General features: G+C 35.2%; 2 protein-coding genes across 2 annotated transcripts in view; one reads left to right on the plus strand and one right to left on the minus strand.

Moving 5' to 3' along the window:
• LOC109048459 (cadherin-11-like) overlaps positions 1-6,962 on the plus strand; it is a 71,237-nt gene extending 64,275 nt beyond the window's left edge. Inside the window, exons 13-15 of the mRNA XM_042713742.1 lie at positions 1,281-1,485; positions 3,443-3,809; positions 4,985-6,962. Of these exons, the coding sequence (XP_042569676.1) occupies positions 1,281-1,485; positions 3,443-3,809; positions 4,985-5,890 (1,478 nt within the window). The 3' untranslated portion in view covers positions 5,891-6,962. The remainder of the gene's footprint in view (positions 1-1,280; positions 1,486-3,442; positions 3,810-4,984) is intronic.
• Positions 6,963-12,075: 5,113 nt separating this feature from the next.
• On the minus strand, positions 12,076-15,757 carry LOC109048189 (magnesium-dependent phosphatase 1-like). Its single transcript, XM_019065876.2, has 6 exons — positions 15,618-15,757; positions 14,776-14,836; positions 14,558-14,665; positions 13,609-13,716; positions 12,756-12,841; positions 12,076-12,634 (listed from the first exon to the last, which is right to left on the minus strand). The coding sequence occupies exons 1-6, from the start codon at positions 15,649-15,651 to the stop codon at positions 12,552-12,554; spliced, it is 480 nt and encodes a 159-aa protein (XP_018921421.1). The 5' UTR covers positions 15,652-15,757; the 3' UTR covers positions 12,076-12,551.
• Positions 15,758-21,539: the final 5,782 nt, after the last annotated feature.

The following is a 21,539-nucleotide window of genomic DNA, read 5'->3' on the forward strand; positions in this document are numbered from 1 at the left end:
CTTTTCCCAGACTCAAGGTTCCCCAAATGACACTGAACACTCAAACTTTACTAAATAAGGCAGCTAGTGCAGTAAGTGAGAGGTGGAATAGGCATTTTCTATAAAAACACTTTGGTGTGTTATAGTGTAGCCATATGGCAACATATAATTTCCCTCACTGTTTCACCTGCAACATAATGGATTGACATAAATAAAAGGGCAGTCTTTTAGGAAACAAATATATACTGTTTTAAAGCCACATAACCTTTAATCCCCCCCTTAAACTTTTTAAAGTCACTCTTTCATGATCACCTGCAAAAATCCTCCACAAACTGCCTTGCTGCATCCTAAATTAGTTGTTGTTAACTGATTAACTTTATCTAACATGGCTTTACAGAAAATTATGAAAATATGGCAACATTGTATCATAATGAAAACATTGCCTGAAATTGGAAGTGTACTAGTACAGTGTTTTCTCACTGGGAATTTTATAGATATTAGTTATATTATTACATTTTCTTGGAAGTGTTTACCATGATATAATTGCATTTCTGCAAAAACAACACGGTTATCATTTGTATTTTCTTGTCTTTCTAGACAAAAATTAAAAATGAACATTAAAAAAAAAAGCTTTTAGGAACACCTTTATAATGATTCACTATATTGTAGTTTCAGTTCCAAATTCTGAATTATCTGGAATCATTTTTAAGAAACTAGTTTTTGGACCATTTTCCATTGCAGTAAAGCGTTGCCATATTGAGCACATATATCACCTTCTTGTTACACTTGTTGCAGTTTTTTTCAGAAGATTGAAGGTTTATGCTTTTAGGAACAATATTGAAAAAATCTTGATAATGATTCATTTAATTTTAGTTAAAGAAATATTATTTCAATATTAAGAAGAGTTAATAAGAAATTAGTTTTTGGATCATTTTCCGTTGTGGTACAGTGTTTTACCATATAGCAATATTTTCTTCTTTCAGTATTTAAATAATTTTTGTTATTAAACTTATTTTATGTACAAAAAATGAATGAGAGAATTGTGTTTGTTTACTATACTCACTGCTGTGTGTGCGTGGGGGGGGGGGGGGTATGGGACACTTCACTTCACTTAATATAAAATCAGCCTAGCAAGAGAAGTAGTTTTAAACGCATCACATGTCAGGATAATTTCTGAAGGTCAAGCACCTCTTTTCATTGATTATTTAGTGGAAAACAAGAATTTGTCTTTTTTGTACCTTATTCATGAAATGTGGCAATAACTTCCTGTCATTTTTCTCTCGTTCTCTTCTGCCTGATAGTAGTGGCAGCGCTCTCACTATTGTTGCGGAGGCAGAAACGGGACACACAGTCTCCAGTGGAGGATGATGAGATCAGGGAGAACATCATCACGTATGATGATGAGGGCGGGGGCGAAGCGGATACGGCTGCTTTCGATATTGCGACCCTGAAGAGCGCCCCCCAAAGCATGCAAAGAGCACAGCGGCTTCGGGACAGCAAAAATATGTGAGTGTGTTTGTGCATGTGTGATGTTCACATAAATAGACATCTCATTTCATCATTTGAATCTTCCAGATTTATTGCTGCCACTATCTGATCTTTCAAATCACATGTCATTTCTTGACATTTGGCTTAGAAAATACCATATGATATTAATAGCCCATGTGAATCATTCACCTTGGATGTAAGCTGACATTCACCACAAACACAAACTGGTGCATCTTCCTCTCGAATCTCTGGTTGCTCTAAATGCATTCAGTCATGTTAAATGGTGTTAAATGTATATCTGATTAATGAGGGCTCTGTACTCAGGAGTGTGTGCGGTTTAATGAGCCTTCACAATGCAAATCTGACAGATGTTTCAGTGCAAAGTTCATCTAGTTAATATTTATGCCGTTCAAACCCATTCTATGTTCTAGTCCTCTATCCATCATATTCCTATTTGATGTCATTATTTAAACTCCTGGGCAGGTTGGTGAAATACTTCAAACACAACTATTTTTAAAGACTCAGCTGACAGTTTTTGAATCGTTGCATCTGGAGTTTCCACAGGGACTACAACAAATGTTTTGATTAAAAAATAATTTTGGGGTAACTTAGAAGTATCTGGTTTATCTGGTATTGGTGCAAAAGTTGCAAGGAATGTTGTTTTCCTTTAAAAGCCCAATGAAATGTTTGATCTGCGCAGTTACACAGAAGCTTTATCAAAGACTATAGAATACCCAAGACACGTCACTCGTATAGTTTTGAATGGGGAAAAATGCAACGCTCAATATGGCCGCTCAGTCGCAGGAAGCCCCACCTTCTGAATGAAAGAGCCAATTGCTAATCGGTAAAGTAAGCGCGTCACTGCAGCTACCGTTAGAAGTCCCGGTTGCTATAGAAACAGTCAGCGCTCTGAGACGTGCGCTTAGGTATGCGCATGCGCATTGGCTGATATAGAAAAATAAGCTTATATAAACTAATGCTATTTGAACAAAAGTAACAACATTTATGACACAGTTGTTGTCAGATTTCTTGCACGCTTAGTAAACAGTTTTGGAGAATTTGATGTTTCCCCATTCAAAGAAATAGAAGTTGCACTTGCATGCCCGAGAGGCATTTCAAAGATGGCCGCCGAGTGACATGACTTGTCTTAAAAGGACTTTGGCTTTATACAATATTTGCATCACTATCTCTTAAGGCGTAACTATGGAAGCTCATTTCTGCCACAAAAGAAAAAAAAATCATGCATTGTATATCATAATTATTGCATAAAAATTCATATTTAGGACAAAAATTCAAAAGATAATTATGAGATAAAGTCAAAATTGTAAGATGCTAAGTCATAATTTGAGATTTAAAAATTTGGACAAAATGTTATAATTGACATAAGTAAAAAAATATGAGACACTAAGTCATAATTATAAAATAAAAAGTCGAAATTGAGATATCAAGTCATAATTATGAGGTAAAAGTTGAAATTATGGCATGCTTGAGTAATAATTGAGGACAAAGGTTGAAATTATGAGATAATAATTATGAGATAACACAATTTCCACAAAAATATTAGGCAGCACAGTTGTTCTCAATATTGATAATAATAAATGTTTCTTAAGCACCAAATCACCACAAAGTCATAATTGAGATATAAGTGAACATCATGACAAAAAGTTATAACATAAGTCAAAAATTTTAGACAGTAATAATTTTGAGAAGTTATTAGATACTCAAAAATTTGACATGCTATGTAATATTTTCTGAGCAAAATATAAAAATTATGACATTCTAAGTCATAATTATGAGTTAAAAAGTTGATATTTTATCTCATAATTTTGACTTTTTATGTAATATTTTCGACTTATGTAATAATCAAAATTAACAAAAGCATGATTTTTTTTGTGTGTGTGGCTGAAATAGGCTTCTTAACCATTAAACAAATTGATCAATTTTAATTTCCTAATTTCTATTTTTATTATAACAGTTATTCTCAGGATAATTTGGACAGCATCAGAACCTCCAGTTGGAGTCAGAGTTTAGGTTTGGACCCATGCCGTCCCGTCTCTGCACCCCTCTACGGACGATACTGCTACAGTATCCAGACCCTTCCAGCTTCGAGAAACAGACTCGGCCCGTTCACCTCCAGGCTGGACCTCGCTAAACTGGCATATGTTCTCCCTGGCAGCCAAGGCCAGGCTGGCGGCCCTTTAGAATCCGGTTCTGTATTTATCAGCAAGAGCAGGGATGGATCAGAACAGAAAAGAGCAGACGGATCCACTGACAGTATTCCAAAAGAGAGTGAGACAGGAAGTGAGGTCATCTCTGAGAGCCACACTCTCAGCCAGGATCAGGTAAACTTCTTGCCACTAATATTTATCACATTACTATCCTATAGAGTGCAACAGCAGTGCTCTAGGAGTAAAAATCCCATTTATTGTATCTATAAAATATTTTTATTTTTTTTTTTATTATAATTTATAAACATTTCTAAAGCGATGAGATGTGCTTCTTTAATGCCACAAATTTGTGTGATTTCAACTTAATTTCCAAAAAGATCCACCAATCACAAAAGTTGATGTTGCTTAATATGTAAATGAAAATCGAAGCAAATGAGCTCATTAGTGGCCAATAGTGAGTCAGTCTCCTATAATCTCAAACTACTTACTGTATATTTGTATTTATCAGAATATTTTGCAATAGCCATATTGTTTTACAGTTATAACAAATTACTAAACAAATAAATTTATATTAATTTTATATATATTTGATTACATGGTGCACAGTGCTTCTTAGTATAAGTAATATTGATTTAAAATATTTCCTTTGCTTTAAACTTTATTTAATAATTTTTTGAAATGCTTGTGGAGGAAATTAATGGGAAAACCTGCGCTCTCTTATCATAGAATGTTTATGTTAAAAACTTTTTTTTTTTTTTTTTTTAAATTTTTTTGTTTTTTATTTTTTTTTTTTTTTTTTTTTGTTTAGCAAGGCTCAAAAGTTATGGTAAAGGCATTTATAATGTTGCAAAAGATTTCTATTTCAAATAAATGCTTTTTTTTTTTTTACTTTCTGTTCATCAAAAATACTGAAAAAGAAAATGTACATTGTCCAAGAAATGTCACGGTTTCCACAAAATTATTAAGTAGCACAACTGTTTTCATCACTGATAATAATCAGAAATGTTTCTTGAGCCGCAGATCAGAATATTAGAATGATTTCTGAAGGATCATGTGACACTGAAGACTGGAGTAATGATGCTGAAAATTCAGCTTTGCATCACAGGAATGAAAATATATTTTTAATTATTTTCAAATAGAAAACAATTATTTGAAATGGTAATAATTATTCACAATATTACTGTTTTTACTGTATTTTGATCAAATAAATGCAGTCTTGGTGAGCAGAAGAGTCTTCACTCAAAAACATAAAAAAAAATCTTCACAACCCCAAACTTTTGAACGCTAGTGTATATATAAATATTGAGCTATTAAACAGCCTGACCATGTTCCTCACTGTTTTCTCTCAGTCAGTGCATTCGGATCAGGTTCTGTTCGTGAAGGGCTCCAGTCAGAGTGGTTCCTGCTCAGAGGCCTCCAGCACTTCCGTGAGCCATAAACCTGAGTCGTCCCCTCACTGCTTGACCACACGAGCCTCCATTTCCACCATCACAACAGATGACTCCACCCCTGCTTCGGCTTTGGACAAGAATGAGGACGTTCCGCTCATCAGCACCAGTCAGAGCACAACTAGCTTGGGTTCGACGGAGATGCCATTCAGAACGATGGAAGGTACTTTGCTAAGGGGCGGCAGAGGGATACCTTTGACCAGGACAACACTTCTTTACCCAGAAGCTGCTGGACTAATGGGCTTGTATGGGGTGGGCGGGCAGAATTATGTGCCACACCTAGTGATGCCACTCCCAGGAGGGGCAGGGCTAGATGAAAGGGGGTGGGGCTTGGGGAATGGGAAAGTTGGCCATGCGAACTCGGAAAAGGCAGGCGCAGATTCGTTGACAAACCGAATGGGCGATTTCCTGCAACACCGTCTAGCCCTGGTGACCTTTGACCCCATGCAGCCACCATACGACTCGCTGCAGACATATGGATTGGAGGGGGACGGCTCACAGGCCACGTCTCTCAGCTCGCTTGAAAGCGAGGCCGAAAAAGATACAGAGGGACAGAAACACAGATTTGAGGAGTGGGGACCCAAGTTTGATAGGTTGCTTGATATTTTCAGGGAACGAGCGAAAGAGAAAGAGGATAATGAAAAACACCAGGGTGATCATTTAGAAGAAGAACATCACGAAGAGGAAATGAACAAGACAGAAGATGAGAGTGAGACAGAAAAGAGAAAAAAGGATCAAAAAACTGATTTGAACGAGACACGGCGGGCCGAGGAGGAAAACACAGAAGAATTGGAAGCAATGCACTAAAAAGGAAATGGAAGCAAAGGGGGAGGATGTGATGTCACATCGTGAGCTTTCAAAAGCAATAAGTGCTGAAAGGAGCCAATGAGCACAATCTGGACAAAGAGAATTTTATATGGACCTGCCAAAAACCAGTATGTCAGTGTTTTAGAGGAACAGAGAGTCTTATGTAACTTACTCACATTCATTTGACGTCCAGCCACACACATACAGTGCTTACATATTAAAATAAAAACATCTAAATTTTTTTTACATATTTCCAGCTTTTCAATGTTGTCTCAGACATTTATACCCGGCATTAACATACATTGTTAATTTTTTGGTGATCAGATAACCCGTTCTTATGGTCTCAAGATGTGAAAAAGACAACAGACATGGCTTTCTCACAATCTACTTGATGATTTAATCAACAGTATCTTATTCTATATCAAATGATTTCACCAGTATAATTTTAGTATTATTTATATAATTTAATGTTAATTTATAAATTATTATATATTATAATTTAAATTAATACATTTTAATTAATTTTATCTTTTATTTTTATATTTTCATATTACACCTGAAATCTTGTCTCTCCCCAATGACAGCATTTTAAATCTCCATTTCTTCACTTCTGATCACTATTCATTTATTGAGGGATTAGTGATTAGAAAATGTAAGAAATTATGAAAAATTATCTGAATTATCTGTCAGTATTAGGTAAATAACAGAAATGTTTCAGTTTGCGCAGCCTGTAATATGTAAGTGACAATTTGATTTCTCATTAAAGGGATACTCCACCCCAAAATGAAAATTTTGTCATTAATCACCATGTCATTTCCATGTCGTTCCAAACCCGTAAAAGCTTTGTTCGTCTTCGGAACACAATTTAAGATATTTTGGATGAAAACCTGAAGGCCTGTGACTGTCCCATAGACTGCCAAGTGTCCAGGCCCATAGGGTGTCCAGGTCCATAGGGGCAGCTGTGGCCTAATGGTTAGAGATTTGGACTTGTAACCAGAAGGTCGCAGGTTTGAGTCTCGGTGTTGGCAGGAGTTGTAGGTGGGAGGAAGTGAATGAACAGCGCTCTCTTCCACCCTCAATACCCATGGCTGAAGTGTCCTTGAGCAAGGCACTTAACCCCCAGTTGCTCCCCGGGCGCTGGATATATAGCTGCCCACTGCTCCGGGTGTGTGTTCACGGTGTGTTCACTTCTCACTGCTGTGTGTGTGCACTTGGATGGGTTAAATGCAGAGCACCAATTCCAAGTATGGGTTACCATACTTGACAAACGTCACCACTTTCACTTCACTTTAAAAGGTATGAAAGTCGTCGTCAGAATACTACATCTGCCATCAGACGTGCAGTCTGGGTTATATGAAGCGACGGGAACACTTTTTGTAAGCGAAGAAAAACAAAATAACGACTTTATTCACATCTGATGGCAGATGGAGTACTCTGACGACACTTTCATACCTTTTATGGACCTTGACACTGCTATTTATTTGGCAGTTTATGGGACAGTCTCAAGGCTCCAAGTTTTCATCCAAAATATCTTAATTTGTGTTCCGAAGATGAACAGAGCTTTTACGGGTTTGGAACGACATGGGGGTAAGTGATTAATGACAAAACTTTTATTTTGGGGTGGAGTATCCCTTTAAATATGGCATATTAGATGGGGAATCCACCAAAATAGGGCCTGTCTTGTTCTGCACACGCATATTAGCAGCACGTGTCTTAGTCGTCTCTTTCAGCATTCTCCCATTGCACTTCACTTAATAATTCACGTCGCCATGACAAGCCAAAGCTATGAAACATCTCATTTCTGAAATATTGATTTCAGCCCTACAAGCGCCATTGTTTGAAAAATAGGACTCATGAAATATGTACAGTTGCTGACAAATTCATATTGACGCTTGTGTATTAATAAGGCGATGCTCTCTCACGCAGATTTTGATGGCGAGGAAACTCAACTGTTTAAAACCGTTAGATAAAAGGCTGTTTTTTTTTTACTAGGTCACTGCAACCACACACAACGTCAGTGCATAAAGATGATTTGCGCATGGATTATTTCTATCCGTTTTTAGATTGGTTTTCCTTTCTTTACTAGTCAGAATGCTTATAGCTTGGTTTAGACCTCCTGAACTGCTTCACTTCTTTAACCCTTTTAGTTTTTATGGAAGACCTATGCAATTGAAACTTTGAGACAGTGAACTTCTGAACTGAATGTGATCCTGTTTCATATAGTTTTTTGTCCTGTACGCTGTTTGCGTTCTCATGTACAGATGTAAATATCATTGGAGATCTGACAAGCCTTTTGGACCAGAGAGTTTATGTAAATCTGAATCTGTTTATGTAAATGTTAAATTCAGTCCTACTTTAAAACCACAGCTGGAAGATCCTGAGAATTTCTGATGTGTTGTATGATCTCATCATGTCATCTGATGTTCAATAAATAGTGTACAGTGAACTTTGGTAAATGTGGATTCACAGATGTATGTGCATTTCTTTAGTAATAAACCAAGCAACTGAAATGTTCACGCTGCTCTTTTCCATACAGTGAAAGATTGCATTGCATTGCATTAAATGCATCATCATAAAAGTAGTTTTGTTTTCAGCCAAGCGCTACATCTTATGTCTTCTGAAATCGTATGATAGATTTGTGTGATGAATGGACTGAAAAAAGGAGTCATAAACTGAAAATGTTTGCCTCTGAAATATCATTCACGCTTGTGTATGTTTATATTTGGCACAAATCTGATTCATTGAATATGAGCTTGAATTATGTAATTAGCAATAAGCAGGGTTATTATGGTTAACTAAAACTAAAACCATTAAAAAAATAAATAAAAAAAAAACTTGAAATAAATGTTAACTTATTTTATTTCAGCCAGTTGCCAATTCAACATTTATAATTTTCATTTAGTTTAACTTGATGTGTAAAATAACTAAAACTGAAATTAAAATAAATATATAGACATAAAAACAATTAATAAATTACAAAACTTTACAAAATTACAAAAACTTTAAATAAAATTAAAATAAAACATAGACCCCCCCCCCCCAAACCCAATACACACACACACACAAAAGGAAATAAATAATTGCATATTATTTATATTATCTTCAGATGATAATTCATATATTTAGGTGAAGCTGAAACGGCACAGACAGCTCTTATGACGTGTTTTAATTTACCTGTAAAACCAGTTCTCTGGGTTGGATGCTGGGAACTGCCTATAATTTGCGTGATTGACTTAGAAGTATAATAGTTAAATTATGAATAATAACTGTCGACCGCGCAATTATAGTTCAGTCATCATAGTAGCATGTCCAGTAGCTCTATAGGTGTGCAAATAAATTTGTCAGTTTGGAACACCGAGGTTCAGTCTGTGACATGCTGTCGCGCTGACATGCATGTGTTATGTAATTATTATAAAATAATCTAAATAAAATATACAAATATATGATACAAAAAAAATCAAAAATAATAAAAATACTATTTAATAAAAATATTTCACAAATTAAACATCTGCTTTAAATCTCAGAAATGTCTTGCTCAGTAGACTTTCACAGTGAATGTATTACAGATTTTATTATTTTTTTTATACAGTCTAAAGCAAGAGTCACCATTGTTTTGTGTAAATTAAAAGCTTTTGTTCCTTTAGTAGATGTTTTGTGTGAGAGATTCTGATGTGACATAAGGAAACTTAAGTGTTATAAAAACATTAATAATTGTCATTAATAAAGGCCGTGCATGTATTCATGTGTCCCGATTAGCATAAGCACATTGAGAATAAAATGTATTAAAATTAACAATTTATTCAAAATCCATTATTATACATAATTGCTCATTTCAAACACGATATTTATTTTAAATGCCTATCTTACGCAAAAGTTTTTATCTATTTATTTATTTTATTTTTGCAATTCATTGAAAGCTTTAAATATGATGGCTTATAGTGTTGGCTCCAGTGCGTATAATTATAATCCACGGCATAAATTTTTAAGCAGGCGTGAATTATGAACACCATTTTAAGATCTAGCAGCACAAGACGGGCACGCCGCAAACTTCCAAACTACAGAACCAGTTAATGTCTTGAGCTGACACGAGGCTGCTGTGATGTTCAGAGGGAGAATGCCTTTTTATTGCACTGCCACTTTGCTTTCTAAGCGAGGCACCAGTGAAACGGAGAAGAAGAAAGAGAGGTAGAAGCACGCTTTAGGCTTAAGACCTCAGGATGAGAGATCCAGATCAGGTGCATCTTTCTGTCTGTCTCTTGAACTGTATGATGTGCAGCACTTTCTGCTTTTATCTACACAGGTTGTCAGCGAGACACAGAATCACTTATTCAGAAGAAAGCCGGGATCTAGAAGGCAAAGTCACAGCGCCATTAATACCATAAACTGGAATAGCGTTAAATTGGAGGGAAAGGAGGACAGCTGGCTTTTAGACCTTCAGCGATGCGACCAGCTGATGCTAAATTATTCAGCAAAACACACAAACCGCCACAGATAAAGTATTTTTAAAGTTTTAAGCAACTATACCTTCAAGACAGCGTCATCTGCTGTTTGTAATTTACATTTGATAGCACTGAAGGCATAGCGTGATGGCCGCCTGGTCCCTGCAGCCGTTAGCAATCTCTTATTTAAAGCGGGAAAATGTAGCTGCGCTGATGACATGAGTTATGAGGATTATGAGAGATCCTGCTGTCACCTGCTCTGAGATGATATCCTCGGGCTGTTTGTGTGCTCGCTGGAGAAATGAAACCTTCATGAAGGACTTTAATTAACATTTGTTTTCTCCCAAACTACCTCAAGACCACTGTGTGTTTGTGTGATAGCTTGATGAATGAATTTTTTTTGAATTTGTTTTATTAAAATTTGTTTCAAGACCACTGTGTGTCCAAGTGTACACACACAGAGTGAGAAGTGAACACACCGTGAACACACACCCGGAGCAGTGGGCAGGATCCAGCGCCCGGGGAGCAATGGGGGTTCAGTGCCTGCTCAAGGGCACTTCAGCCATGGGTATTGAGGGTGGAAGAGAGAGCGCTGTTCATTCACTCCCTCCCACCTACAACTCCTCAGCACCGAGACTCGAACCTGCGACCTTCTGATTACAAGTCCAAATCTCTCACCCGTTAGGCCCAAGCTGATAATTTCTCAATTATCACCTCAAGACCACTGTGTGAGAAAGGAGAGAATTACAGTGGGCTGATTCCTTAGAGGAGCACTTCATTACTTCATAATCTGAAGTAAAACTCTAGTATCAGTGATATACTGTAATATTTTCTGTTTTCATTTTAATTTTAGTTACAGTTTTAGTAATTTTGAGGTGTTTTTGTTTATTAGGCCACCTTTTTCAATATGTCGTTTTTCGTTTACTTCAACTAAACAAAATGAGACATCAAACACAAAAAACAAGTGAAATTAAAGGGAAAAAATTATTTAAAGAAATTATTTATGGTTTTAGTTAATGATAATACTATAAAGTGTTTTTTTTTTTTACGAAAGTTGCTAAAGCTCACTGAGGCTGCATCTATTTGATTAAAAATACAGTAAACATTAATATTGTGATATATTATTACAATTTGAATAAAAGTTCAGTGAGGATTAATATTGTGATATATTATTACAATTTGAATATATATATTTATGTAAACATTAATATTGTGATATATTATTACAATTTGAATATATATATATATATATATAAACTAAAAAATTTTTGTTGTTACTTAGGTGATTTTTATGATGTACCGATTTGGCACCCAAGAAACATTTCTTCTTATTATCAACAATTCGGCTGCTTAATGTTTTTATGGAAACTGATACTTGAGGATTTTTTGATGAATAAAAAAATTCAAAAGAACTGTAATTATTTGAACTAGAAATCTTTCTGAACATTATAAATGTCTTTATTGTCAATTTTGATCAATTTAATGCATTCTTGCTTAATAAAATATAAATAAAAATCTTACTGACCCCAAACTTTGAATGGTAAATGGACAAATATTTAAGTACTAAAAAATAAGACAATTAAACAATTACAACGTGATAAAACTATTTTAAAATTGTATATATTTAAAGCTATTAATACAAACTAGAATGTTTACTTTTATATAAAAAATAGTATTTTTGTGTTGAGAAATAAATTCAATTAGAGACAAATAAGAGAGAAAATTACATAAAAAAAGACCAACAAAAAAAATTGAAGACGTGTTTTATAAATACTGTATACAAATATTTTTTGTTGAATTCTCTGTATAGAAAATCTGTAAATTTCACATACAGTAATAATTAAAACATTTACCTTTTTTGTATTATAATTTGTTATAATGCTGCATGTACAGTTCTGTTTAACTTAAAGTGTTTTTTTAGATAAAAATAAGCAAAAGTGCATTTCTATGAAAGTTTCGCTTAAAGAAATGAATTACTAATTTATACATTGAAAAATAAAAATATAAATAAACTGCATCTCAACTTAACAAAAAAAAATTATGTTTTAAAATGGAGCTAAAAAAACTATTTAAATGTTAAAACAGAATTTCAAGTATTTGCCAATTGCTTTTGTCAATCAGTTGATTACACAGAAATAACCACTAAACATGACACTCCTAGTCCTCTATACATGGATTCTTCTTCAATCGCAGCAGCTGCATCTCCACAGGACCAGACGCCTTCACTGCTTCTTGCTGAACTGCTCAAGTGTTTTCTTGACTAGATCCCAGGTGATGGCATTATCAACCATCACGCAGTGAACACCTAAAAGAGCAGGAATCAGCTGCTGATTCAACCGAACAAACAGTCTCCAACTTTCACCGTACAGTTCCAGATCTCTGATTCAGCTATAAAGGTTTTCTGAGGAGAGTGAGCAGAGACTTACCCAGCCTGCCAACCTCCACAATGTTCCTATCCTCATCATCAAAGAAGATCATGTCAGAAAACTGGACACCACTGTCAGCTTTCAGCCTGGAGACAGAACAACAGTCAGAGGAAGAGAGGTACTGTAGACACACACATGTGAGCGAGACGCTGCATGTAAAGACAGACACACACATATTATGCCACTTTGATTTAGAACAGAACTGAAAATACACCACTGGTCACAGTTTGGAATAACGAAGATATTTTTGTTTTTGAAAGGTTTTTGTTCTGTACCCAGGTGCATTTATTTGATTCAAAAAAATACAGTAAAACACTAATATTGTGAAATATTATCACATTTTAATATAACAGTTTTCTATTTGAATTTATTTTAAAATGTAATTTATTCCTGTGATGCAAAGCTGAATTATCAGCATCATAACTCCAGTTTTCAGTGTCACGCGATCCTTCAGAAGTCATTCTAAACATATATTATTATTATTATTATTATTATTATTATTATTATTATTATTATTGTTATTATTATTATTATTGTTATTGTTATTATTATCAACAGTTTGGCTGCTTAATATTTTCATGGAAACTGTGATAATTATTATTATTATTATTATTATTATTATTGTTATTATTATTAAAGTCCTGTGAAATAGAAGTCTTTTGTAACATTTTAATTAATTTAATTAATTAATTATTATTACATTTTTACATATTCTAAAGAAACTGTGAATGGTGCTAGAATATTATGGTGGTTTCCAAGGCATTGCTATAGTGTTTTAGTATTGCTTTGTGGTTGCTAGAGTGATTTAGGTGGTTACCGATCACCAGCCAAATTCAAAAAGTCCTTACTGTACCTTTTAAAATGAGTGACCTTTGAACCGGGGTAGATCTCCTTGAAGGAAAGGTATTGGTCAAGTTTATAGAGTGACAGCAGCTGATTGGCTCCTTCAGTCTCGGTAGTTCTTTGAGAAACAGAAAAAGAATACAGCTTTGATATATATATATATATATATATATATATATATATATGTATGTATATGTGTGTGTGTTTGTGTATGTGTGTGTGTGTTTTTGAGTGTGTGTGTGTGTGTGTGTGTGTGTGTGTGTGTGTGTGTGTGTGACCCTGGAGCACAAAACCAGTCTTAAGTCGCTGGGGTATATTTGTAGCAATAGCCAAAAAAAAACATTGTATGGGTCAAAATTAGAGATTTTTCTTTTATTCCAAAAATCATTAGGATATTAAGTAAAGATCATGTTCTATGATCTTCTATGAAGATATTTTGTAAATTTCCTACCGTAAATATCTCAAAACTTAATTTTGATTAGTAATATGTATTGCTAAGAACTTCATTTGGACAACTTTAAAGGCGATTTTCTCAGTATTTTGATTTTTTTTTTACAACCTCAGATTTCAGATTTTCAAATAGTTGTACCTCGACCGAATATTGTCCGATCCTAGATGATGTATAAATTTCAATTTCGAAAAATTGACACTTAAGACCAGTTTTGTGGTCCATGGTCACATATATATATATAGAAATAATTCAGAACATCATCTAGTTCAGGGATCGCCAACCCTGCTCCTGGAGAGCTACCATCCAGCAGACTTCAGTTCCAACCCTGCTCCAACACACCTGTCTGTAATTATCAAGTAGCCCTGAACAGCTTGATTAGCTGGTTCAGGTGTGTTTGATTGGGGTTGAAGCTGAAATATGCAAGATGGTAGCTCTCCAGGAGCAGGGTTGGAGACCCCTGATCTAGTTGATATGTGGTCATCAGTCATCTGATAATTTGTAAACTTACCGCGATGCAATGCCTATCTTGATCCCCTGACTATGCAGTGAGCTCAGGATCTTTTCAGTATCTTGATAAATGGGAATCTTGGCAAATCTTGAATCCCGCACCGTGCCGCTGAAGAAGTAGGAGATGAGTCAGTGTGTGTCAGCAAAAACTTCAGGATAAACATCTTTTAAGTATGTCAAGGGAGAACAAACAATGACTTATCGCTGAAGAAGACAAACCTGTCATCGATGTGAAAAGGTGAATCAACACTGTCGACCCAGAAAGGCCAGAGGGTGTAATCTGTTTAAACCCACGAGAGAACAAAAACATATGGGCTAATTGTAATTCATATTGTATAATTCAATTGTAATTCTGTATAAAATACTACAAAATAATATGATTTATGCTTCATTTTGTGATAAGAAGTCACATAAGTTGACAGAGAAATTAATTCAAACCAGTTGCCATTAATAGTAATTGTTCCTTTTGTATGAAACAGGAAATAGGAAACAGACATACACAGATGAAATATACATTGTATAATACACACACACTTTATATTTCTATATATAAAGAAAATCAAACCAACAGCACCCCTACACACACACACACACACTTTTCCATTCATATAATACCACACACAAGAAAAAGTGGCACAGTTACTACAGTACCAATGACATAAACATATTCTGTGGTTTCTGCAGTATGGCACATATGAGGAAGTGTATTTATCTTCTTAATCATTAGGTTTATTGTTAACACTTTACAATAAGGTGTCATTTGTTGACATTAATGTATTAACTAACAATGAACAATACATTTGTTACAGTATTTATTAATCTTTGTTAATGTTAGTTAATGAAAATACAGTTCTTCGTTGTTTGTTCATGTTAGTTCACATTGCATTAACTAATGTTAACAAATGCAGCTTTTGATTTTAATAATGTATTAGTAAATGTTGATGAACACTAATACAGTTAATTACTGATAACTAATTACCTTATTTTAAAGTGTTAACGGTTTATTAAACCCTACCATTATTCTAAAGTAAAACTTTAAAACATAAAGTGTGAAAACTTACCGAGGTCGAACACTATTAATTTCGGCTTAGACATCTTTGATTAGCGACTGACACGGAGAAAAACGTGACACAATTTGAATCGCATGACACAGAACACATCACTTTCGTTTGCTGCTTTACCGGTAATGCGGAAGTAGCGTCATGACATCAGCAATGCGTAGGAGGTTACGTAGCTTTGATGTCTTGCAACGAACCCTCTTCTGAGATGATGATAACAACAACAACCGCCACAACAACAACAACAACAACAACAAAAATTGTTATAAAATAACTTGAGTGGCAAATATATATTTTATGATAAAAATATTTATGCTGTTTTGTGATTATATTACCAAGCAGAAAAAAAGAAGGATATATAATTATACTTTTATAAAGTAGTTATGCTTTATCCTTAATGCATATAGATATCTATACATTTGGATTTAGAAAAAAAAAAATATTAAGATCTGAATATATAAGAATCTGAAAGTTTTTGTACTCATGTACATGTATTATGGTTTTACAAAAACAAAATATTATGGTTGCATATTATGGTTACCATTGTAGTGTTTTTGAAAGAGACAGAAAAATATAAACAAAACAAAATATCATCCTCTTGAAAATATCATAGTAATGCTAATAAATATTTTGTTCTTGATACTGTATGTTAGTGGACTAATGTATGGAATGATGAATGAAGGAAGTAGGAGTTAGGAGTTGCATGATAAATAATAACAAGTGAGTGATCGTATGAGTAATATTAGTGGAAATACTATGAATTTACATTGTATTATAGTACTTGTTTATAGCAATATTATATTTTAATATTGTTCATTATTGTCTCTTATTTTATTAATAATCAGGGTAAATGGTAAAAAAAAAAAAAAAAAACAGTTTATCAAATTTAAATCATACCTGTCAAGTAGTAAAATAGTCATAAAAACAAGTCATAAATTATATTCCAATTATATTCTCACTTTTTCTTCTTCATTGTTTTATATATATACAGGTGCATCTCAATAAATTAGAATGGTGTCGTGTATTTCAGTAATTAAATTCAAATGTGAAACTCGTGTATTAAAATGAAGTAGACTGAAGTAGTCTTTGGTTTTTTTATTGTGATGATTTTGGCTCACATTTAACAAAAACCCACCAATTCACTATCTCAACAAATTAGCTGAGGTGACATGTCAACCATATTCTAATCAACTCAAAACACCTGCAAAGGTTTCCTGAGCCTTCAAAATGGTCACTTAGATGGGTTCACTAGGCTTCACAATCATGGGGAAGACTGCTGATCTGACAGTTGACAATCATTGAGGAGGCTGTGCTGAGATCCCAAAAAGCTTTTGGAAGAACGCACTTATTTTTAGAAAAAAATGGAAAAAAAGCTCTAACAAAAGATAAATGCTTTTGGAATGAAAATTTTTAGAAAATATTTATTTTTGCATTTGATTGTTATTTTGAACATCTCTAAAATGCTCTGTTGACATTCACCTGCTGGGATGTTCTCCTCAGGGGTTTCAGGAGAAGCATCAGTGCCACTCTGATCGTTCCCACTGCTGCTCCCTCCCACTTCTGCTGAAGGCTCTGCTCAATCAGTCAGATCTTTAGACACTGGGCTCCTCAGCTCTGAGATGGCATCGATGATGTCATCCACCAAACCTTCTGAGGATGAAGGTCCCGATTCAGAACTGCTCGGATCTGGGATACACCATTCCTCTGTATCAACCGGATCCAGTTCAGGTTCCATAGGTTCAGATGTTGGTTCAGGAGCGCTTGGAGCTGGGAGACACAATGACTCATCTGGATCCGGCTGTGCTGAGATCCCATAACGCTTTTGGAAGAACGCATGAATAGTCTTTCTCACTTTGGCATATTCTAAAAAAATTGAAGAAAAACAGTATTTTATTAGAAACATCTATAACCACAGATTAAACGTGAATAATTAAACTGTGATCACATTTACTGTTGCTCAGTAAAATCAAATGATGGCCAAAAAATTTCAGATTACGCTCACATTCAAGTTGGTCACTTTAGAAAGCTGCTTGGTTCGAAATAGGGGTGTTCTGTAACCACAGAATAAAGTGTGGTCATGTTGACTGTTGCTCAGCAGAATCAAGTGAGAGGAAAAGCATTTCCTCCATAGATTTCGCTAATTTTTACATGGGTCGCTTAAATTTTCCATTTACAACAAAGACAAACTGCAACAAAAAAAGTGCTTTTTAGAAGTAATGACAGACTGTTTGCATTTTTGTGCATCTTTACACCTCTAGGTTGAAAGTGAGCTCTGTGCCAGCTGTGCTCACAATGGACCTTTTTTTCTTGCCAGTGAAATTTCGCTAAAATATCACTAATGTGGACATTTGGTCCAACATTTTTATTTGCAATTTATTGCAATTTTGGATTTCAACTGCTCTGTTCTCAGTTACCTGTTGGGATTTCCTCCTCAGAGGTTTCAGGAAAAGCATTCATGCCATCCTGATCGATCTCATTGCTGCTTCCTGCCACTTCTGTGGAAGGCCCTGTTGGATTGGTCAGCAACACCGGCTCTGAGATAGCATCCTTGAGGTCAGCCTCCAGCTGCACATCTTTCTCCTCACAGGAGACTGTGTCGTTCATGTCAACCTCTAGCTGCACATCTATGTCTTCCGGTTTATAGCATTTGAAATGATGGCACTGATGATCTCGGACTCCACATCTTGCTCATCTGATGCCCAGTAACTTTCAGTGCATTAGAAGGCGCCACTGACATAAACCTCCACAAGCACTTCTGAATGGCAACGTCCGAACTAGCTATGAACTAACCCTTTAACCAATAAGCGAGGTAAGCGGCCGCTTAGTGCCCCGGGGAATCAGGGGGCCCCATCTGCTATTGGCAAAACATATTTGGCAAACGCTCCAGCATGTATTTGTGTTATGGAGAGCCTCAAATGTTCACTCACTGCTCAAAATGTGTTTTTGTCAGATGCTGAGTTCTTCCAGCTTGTGAATCCTCTCATTATAACAATGTGTAGATACGATGTAAATAAGAGATTAATTGTGCAGTGTAAACAGCTTCATCGATTAAGGGAACATCGTGAGATCGCAATGAACTGAAGTGAGTGACAGCTTTTAGTGATTTTAGTGTAGTGCTCTTTGTGCACTTTCTAGGCTATAAAATACTCTCTGACTTGCTCAGAACAGAGAAATTTTTCTCAGAGAGGAAAGAATCGTGTTCTGTGTCATGATTTTATTTGTCTTGATGTTTCAAAATGACTCGCTTTTGTGCTTTTCCAAGGCACGCCAGTATGAACTGCCACGCACTCGTATAAATGCACGAATGCGATGACTGGAGTTTTTCGCTTCGATTTATCTCTCGGCAAACTCTACTATATGCCTTAAGAACACTTGGGATACGGAACGAGTTGCATGGGAAAATTTATATGACATTTGAATACTTTTTGCAATGTTTTTGTTAAGTTTTAAGAAGTTTACTATTCATTAAATGGACAAGTGCAAGCAGTATTTTTTTTTAATAAAGTCTTCATTTGTGATCAAAAAAAAAAAAAAAAATAGGTAGCCTAATATGTCTTTAGAACAGCATCAGGTTGGCTAATTTAGTTAAGTTGTGAAGGGGTAAATAAACTAGCTATAGCTATAACCTACTAGAGAGAGAGAGAGAGAGAGAGAGAGAGCAAAATAAGGGTTAGGCGTAAAAGAGCATATAGTTATTGTTGGGGCCCCATACCAGAAATTTGCTTAGGGCCCCCAAATCAGTCCGCCCCTGCGTCTCGCAGCGGTCATTTTTATACCATGGACACTAAACATTTTAATTATACATGAAGAAATTAATATGAAGAGTTTAACAGTAAATTGGTCATTCAGAGAACAACTTTTATTTTTGAACATGAAAATTTTACCGAAAAAAAAAATAAACTAAATAATGCACGTTAAACATTTCCCATTAATAAAACACTTAATAAATGACCAAATTCGGTGTCTAAATAATAAAATTTACTAGATAAGCAGATGAGTCCAGAATATTAACACAAACCATAAAGTTTCACTTTTTTTTTCTCCCATAAAAAACCAAACGCGGTAAAGTTAGTTTTAGCTTTGATATTCGCTGCATATCCGCCTAGGCTGCTTTAGGGATCGTCTGCAAATTTACACGCAATCGCGCTCTTACAAATGCATTCAGATAACTTGATGGTGACATGGTGTGTCCATTGTCAGCAACACGGTCATAATTCTTCATTTTGGTTATATGCACAAATGCTGTCATCGTACTTACTCAGTCTAAGTCTCTCTAATCTGAAACACTCAGTTCAGCTCATGGACAAGCTGATTATCTGAATCATGTGTGAAATAAGAGACATGCAAAATCTGCAGAGCGAGGGTCCCCAGGACCAGGATTAAGAACCACTGGGTTATAGTGTAAAAATTAACAACCAGGCTCAGCTCAAAGATTGTTAATATGATCTATTTACATATGTGTAATGCAAGCCATGTTCATTGAATAATATTACTTTATTCTTTCCTCCCCCATGCTTAATTTGGCTTAAATATATTTAGTGCTTTTGAACTGAACTGAGAGCAGTTAATGCTCTGCCTCAAATTGACCTCAACAGTATAGGCCCATTAGGAGAAGATTCCTGTTCAAGGGCTCTTTATGTTTACATATACTTTTATCCAAATCAACTTTAACATACCCTATTCATTAACATAGCCTATACATTTTTAGTCATCTTCAAGCATTACCTGGGACTGAACCCTTGAGTCTGGTGTTTACTAGCACCTTACTTTACTGATTGAGCTACAGTTATGCTCTTCAGCTGACTTTCTCCTGAGCTGCTGCTGCCTCATTAATGCTGTTAATCTTGAAAATGCAACTGCAGTAATGCATAATTTGAGTCTAAACTTTGAATTATAAAACAGTTAGTTCCAGTCCTCGATTCTGATTGGTCAATAGCTGTGTTTTATTCACGTTAAAACATTGCTATGACCGCTTCACCCAACGGTTCTGTGTATCACTGCGCAACACACTTAGCAACATATAGCCTCAAAACTGTTCCATGTATTATGTATTTCATCAACATTTGTTATTTATTTAATGAAGTATGGCATTATGTTGCATCATTCACCTTTAATTTCGAGACCACACCCTTCCTCCATCAAAGAAACTCTTCTCATGCGGGAGATCTGACCTTTTTCTCATGCTGAGAGATAAGCAGATGGATGTGTGTGAAAAATATCATATTGTGTTAAGAAATAAAAGACACAGGAGATGAGAACAGTTCCTATTCTCTGTTTTTATTTGAGCTTCATCAGATGAGGCATGTTACATCGAAACATTCTCGCCATTTACGGCTGTCAGGAACTATTTTTTAATGAACTTACTTCAAAAATGTAACATATCAATATATACATTTTTGGTTTTTATATTTTTTATTGTGTGGTAACTATTTTATAAAAGTAATAAACCCCTTGAAGCTATGGTTTACAGTGAATTTATAACATCTCCGTGTCGTGCCTAACAACGCCCCTTAGCTGTTATAAATTCACTGTAATCTATGGCTTCTTATTGCTTTATTTAATTGTATTTCTTTAATCTACTATTAAAATTAAACTGAAAATTGAATTATTCATTTACACAATTAACAGAAATCACATGAATAATTTGCTGCCTGACCGGTTTATATGACAAACCTAGTTGCCACCCCTCATTCTGCTCTTGCCCCCATTTGCCATCCTAATGATAAAATCCCTTACACACTCCTGGCACTCGGTGCCTGAATTTGCTCGCTCAGGTGAACTACAATATGTCTCTACCATCTTTCATTTCCTGCTCAAATAAAATGACATGAAATATGATGGCTGTTCCAGATGATATCCCTGTCTTACTCTTCCCATCTCTTCAGACGCATTTGATTAAACCCATCTTCTGTCCCTGAAGCCTGC

The sequence above is a fragment of the Cyprinus carpio genome, chromosome A23 (assembly GCF_018340385.1).
Source record: "Cyprinus carpio isolate SPL01 chromosome A23, ASM1834038v1, whole genome shotgun sequence".
Taxonomy (NCBI): Eukaryota; Metazoa; Chordata; class Actinopteri; order Cypriniformes; family Cyprinidae; genus Cyprinus; species Cyprinus carpio.

What these genes read in the sequence shown, in the direction of transcription:
- LOC109048189 (XM_019065876.2), bottom strand. Translation starts at nt 15,651, where the DNA reads ATGTCTAAGCCGAAATTAATAGTGTTCGACCTCG. An exon ending in AAGATAGGCATTGCATCGCG is followed by an intron (nt 13,717 to 14,557) that starts GTAAGTTTACAA and finishes TGTTTCTCAAAG; the next exon opens with AACTACCGAGACTGAAGGAG. An exon ending in AAGGTCACTCATTTTAAAAG is followed by an intron (nt 12,842 to 13,608) that starts GTACAGTAAGGA and finishes TTCTGTCTCCAG; the next exon opens with GCTGAAAGCTGACAGTGGTG.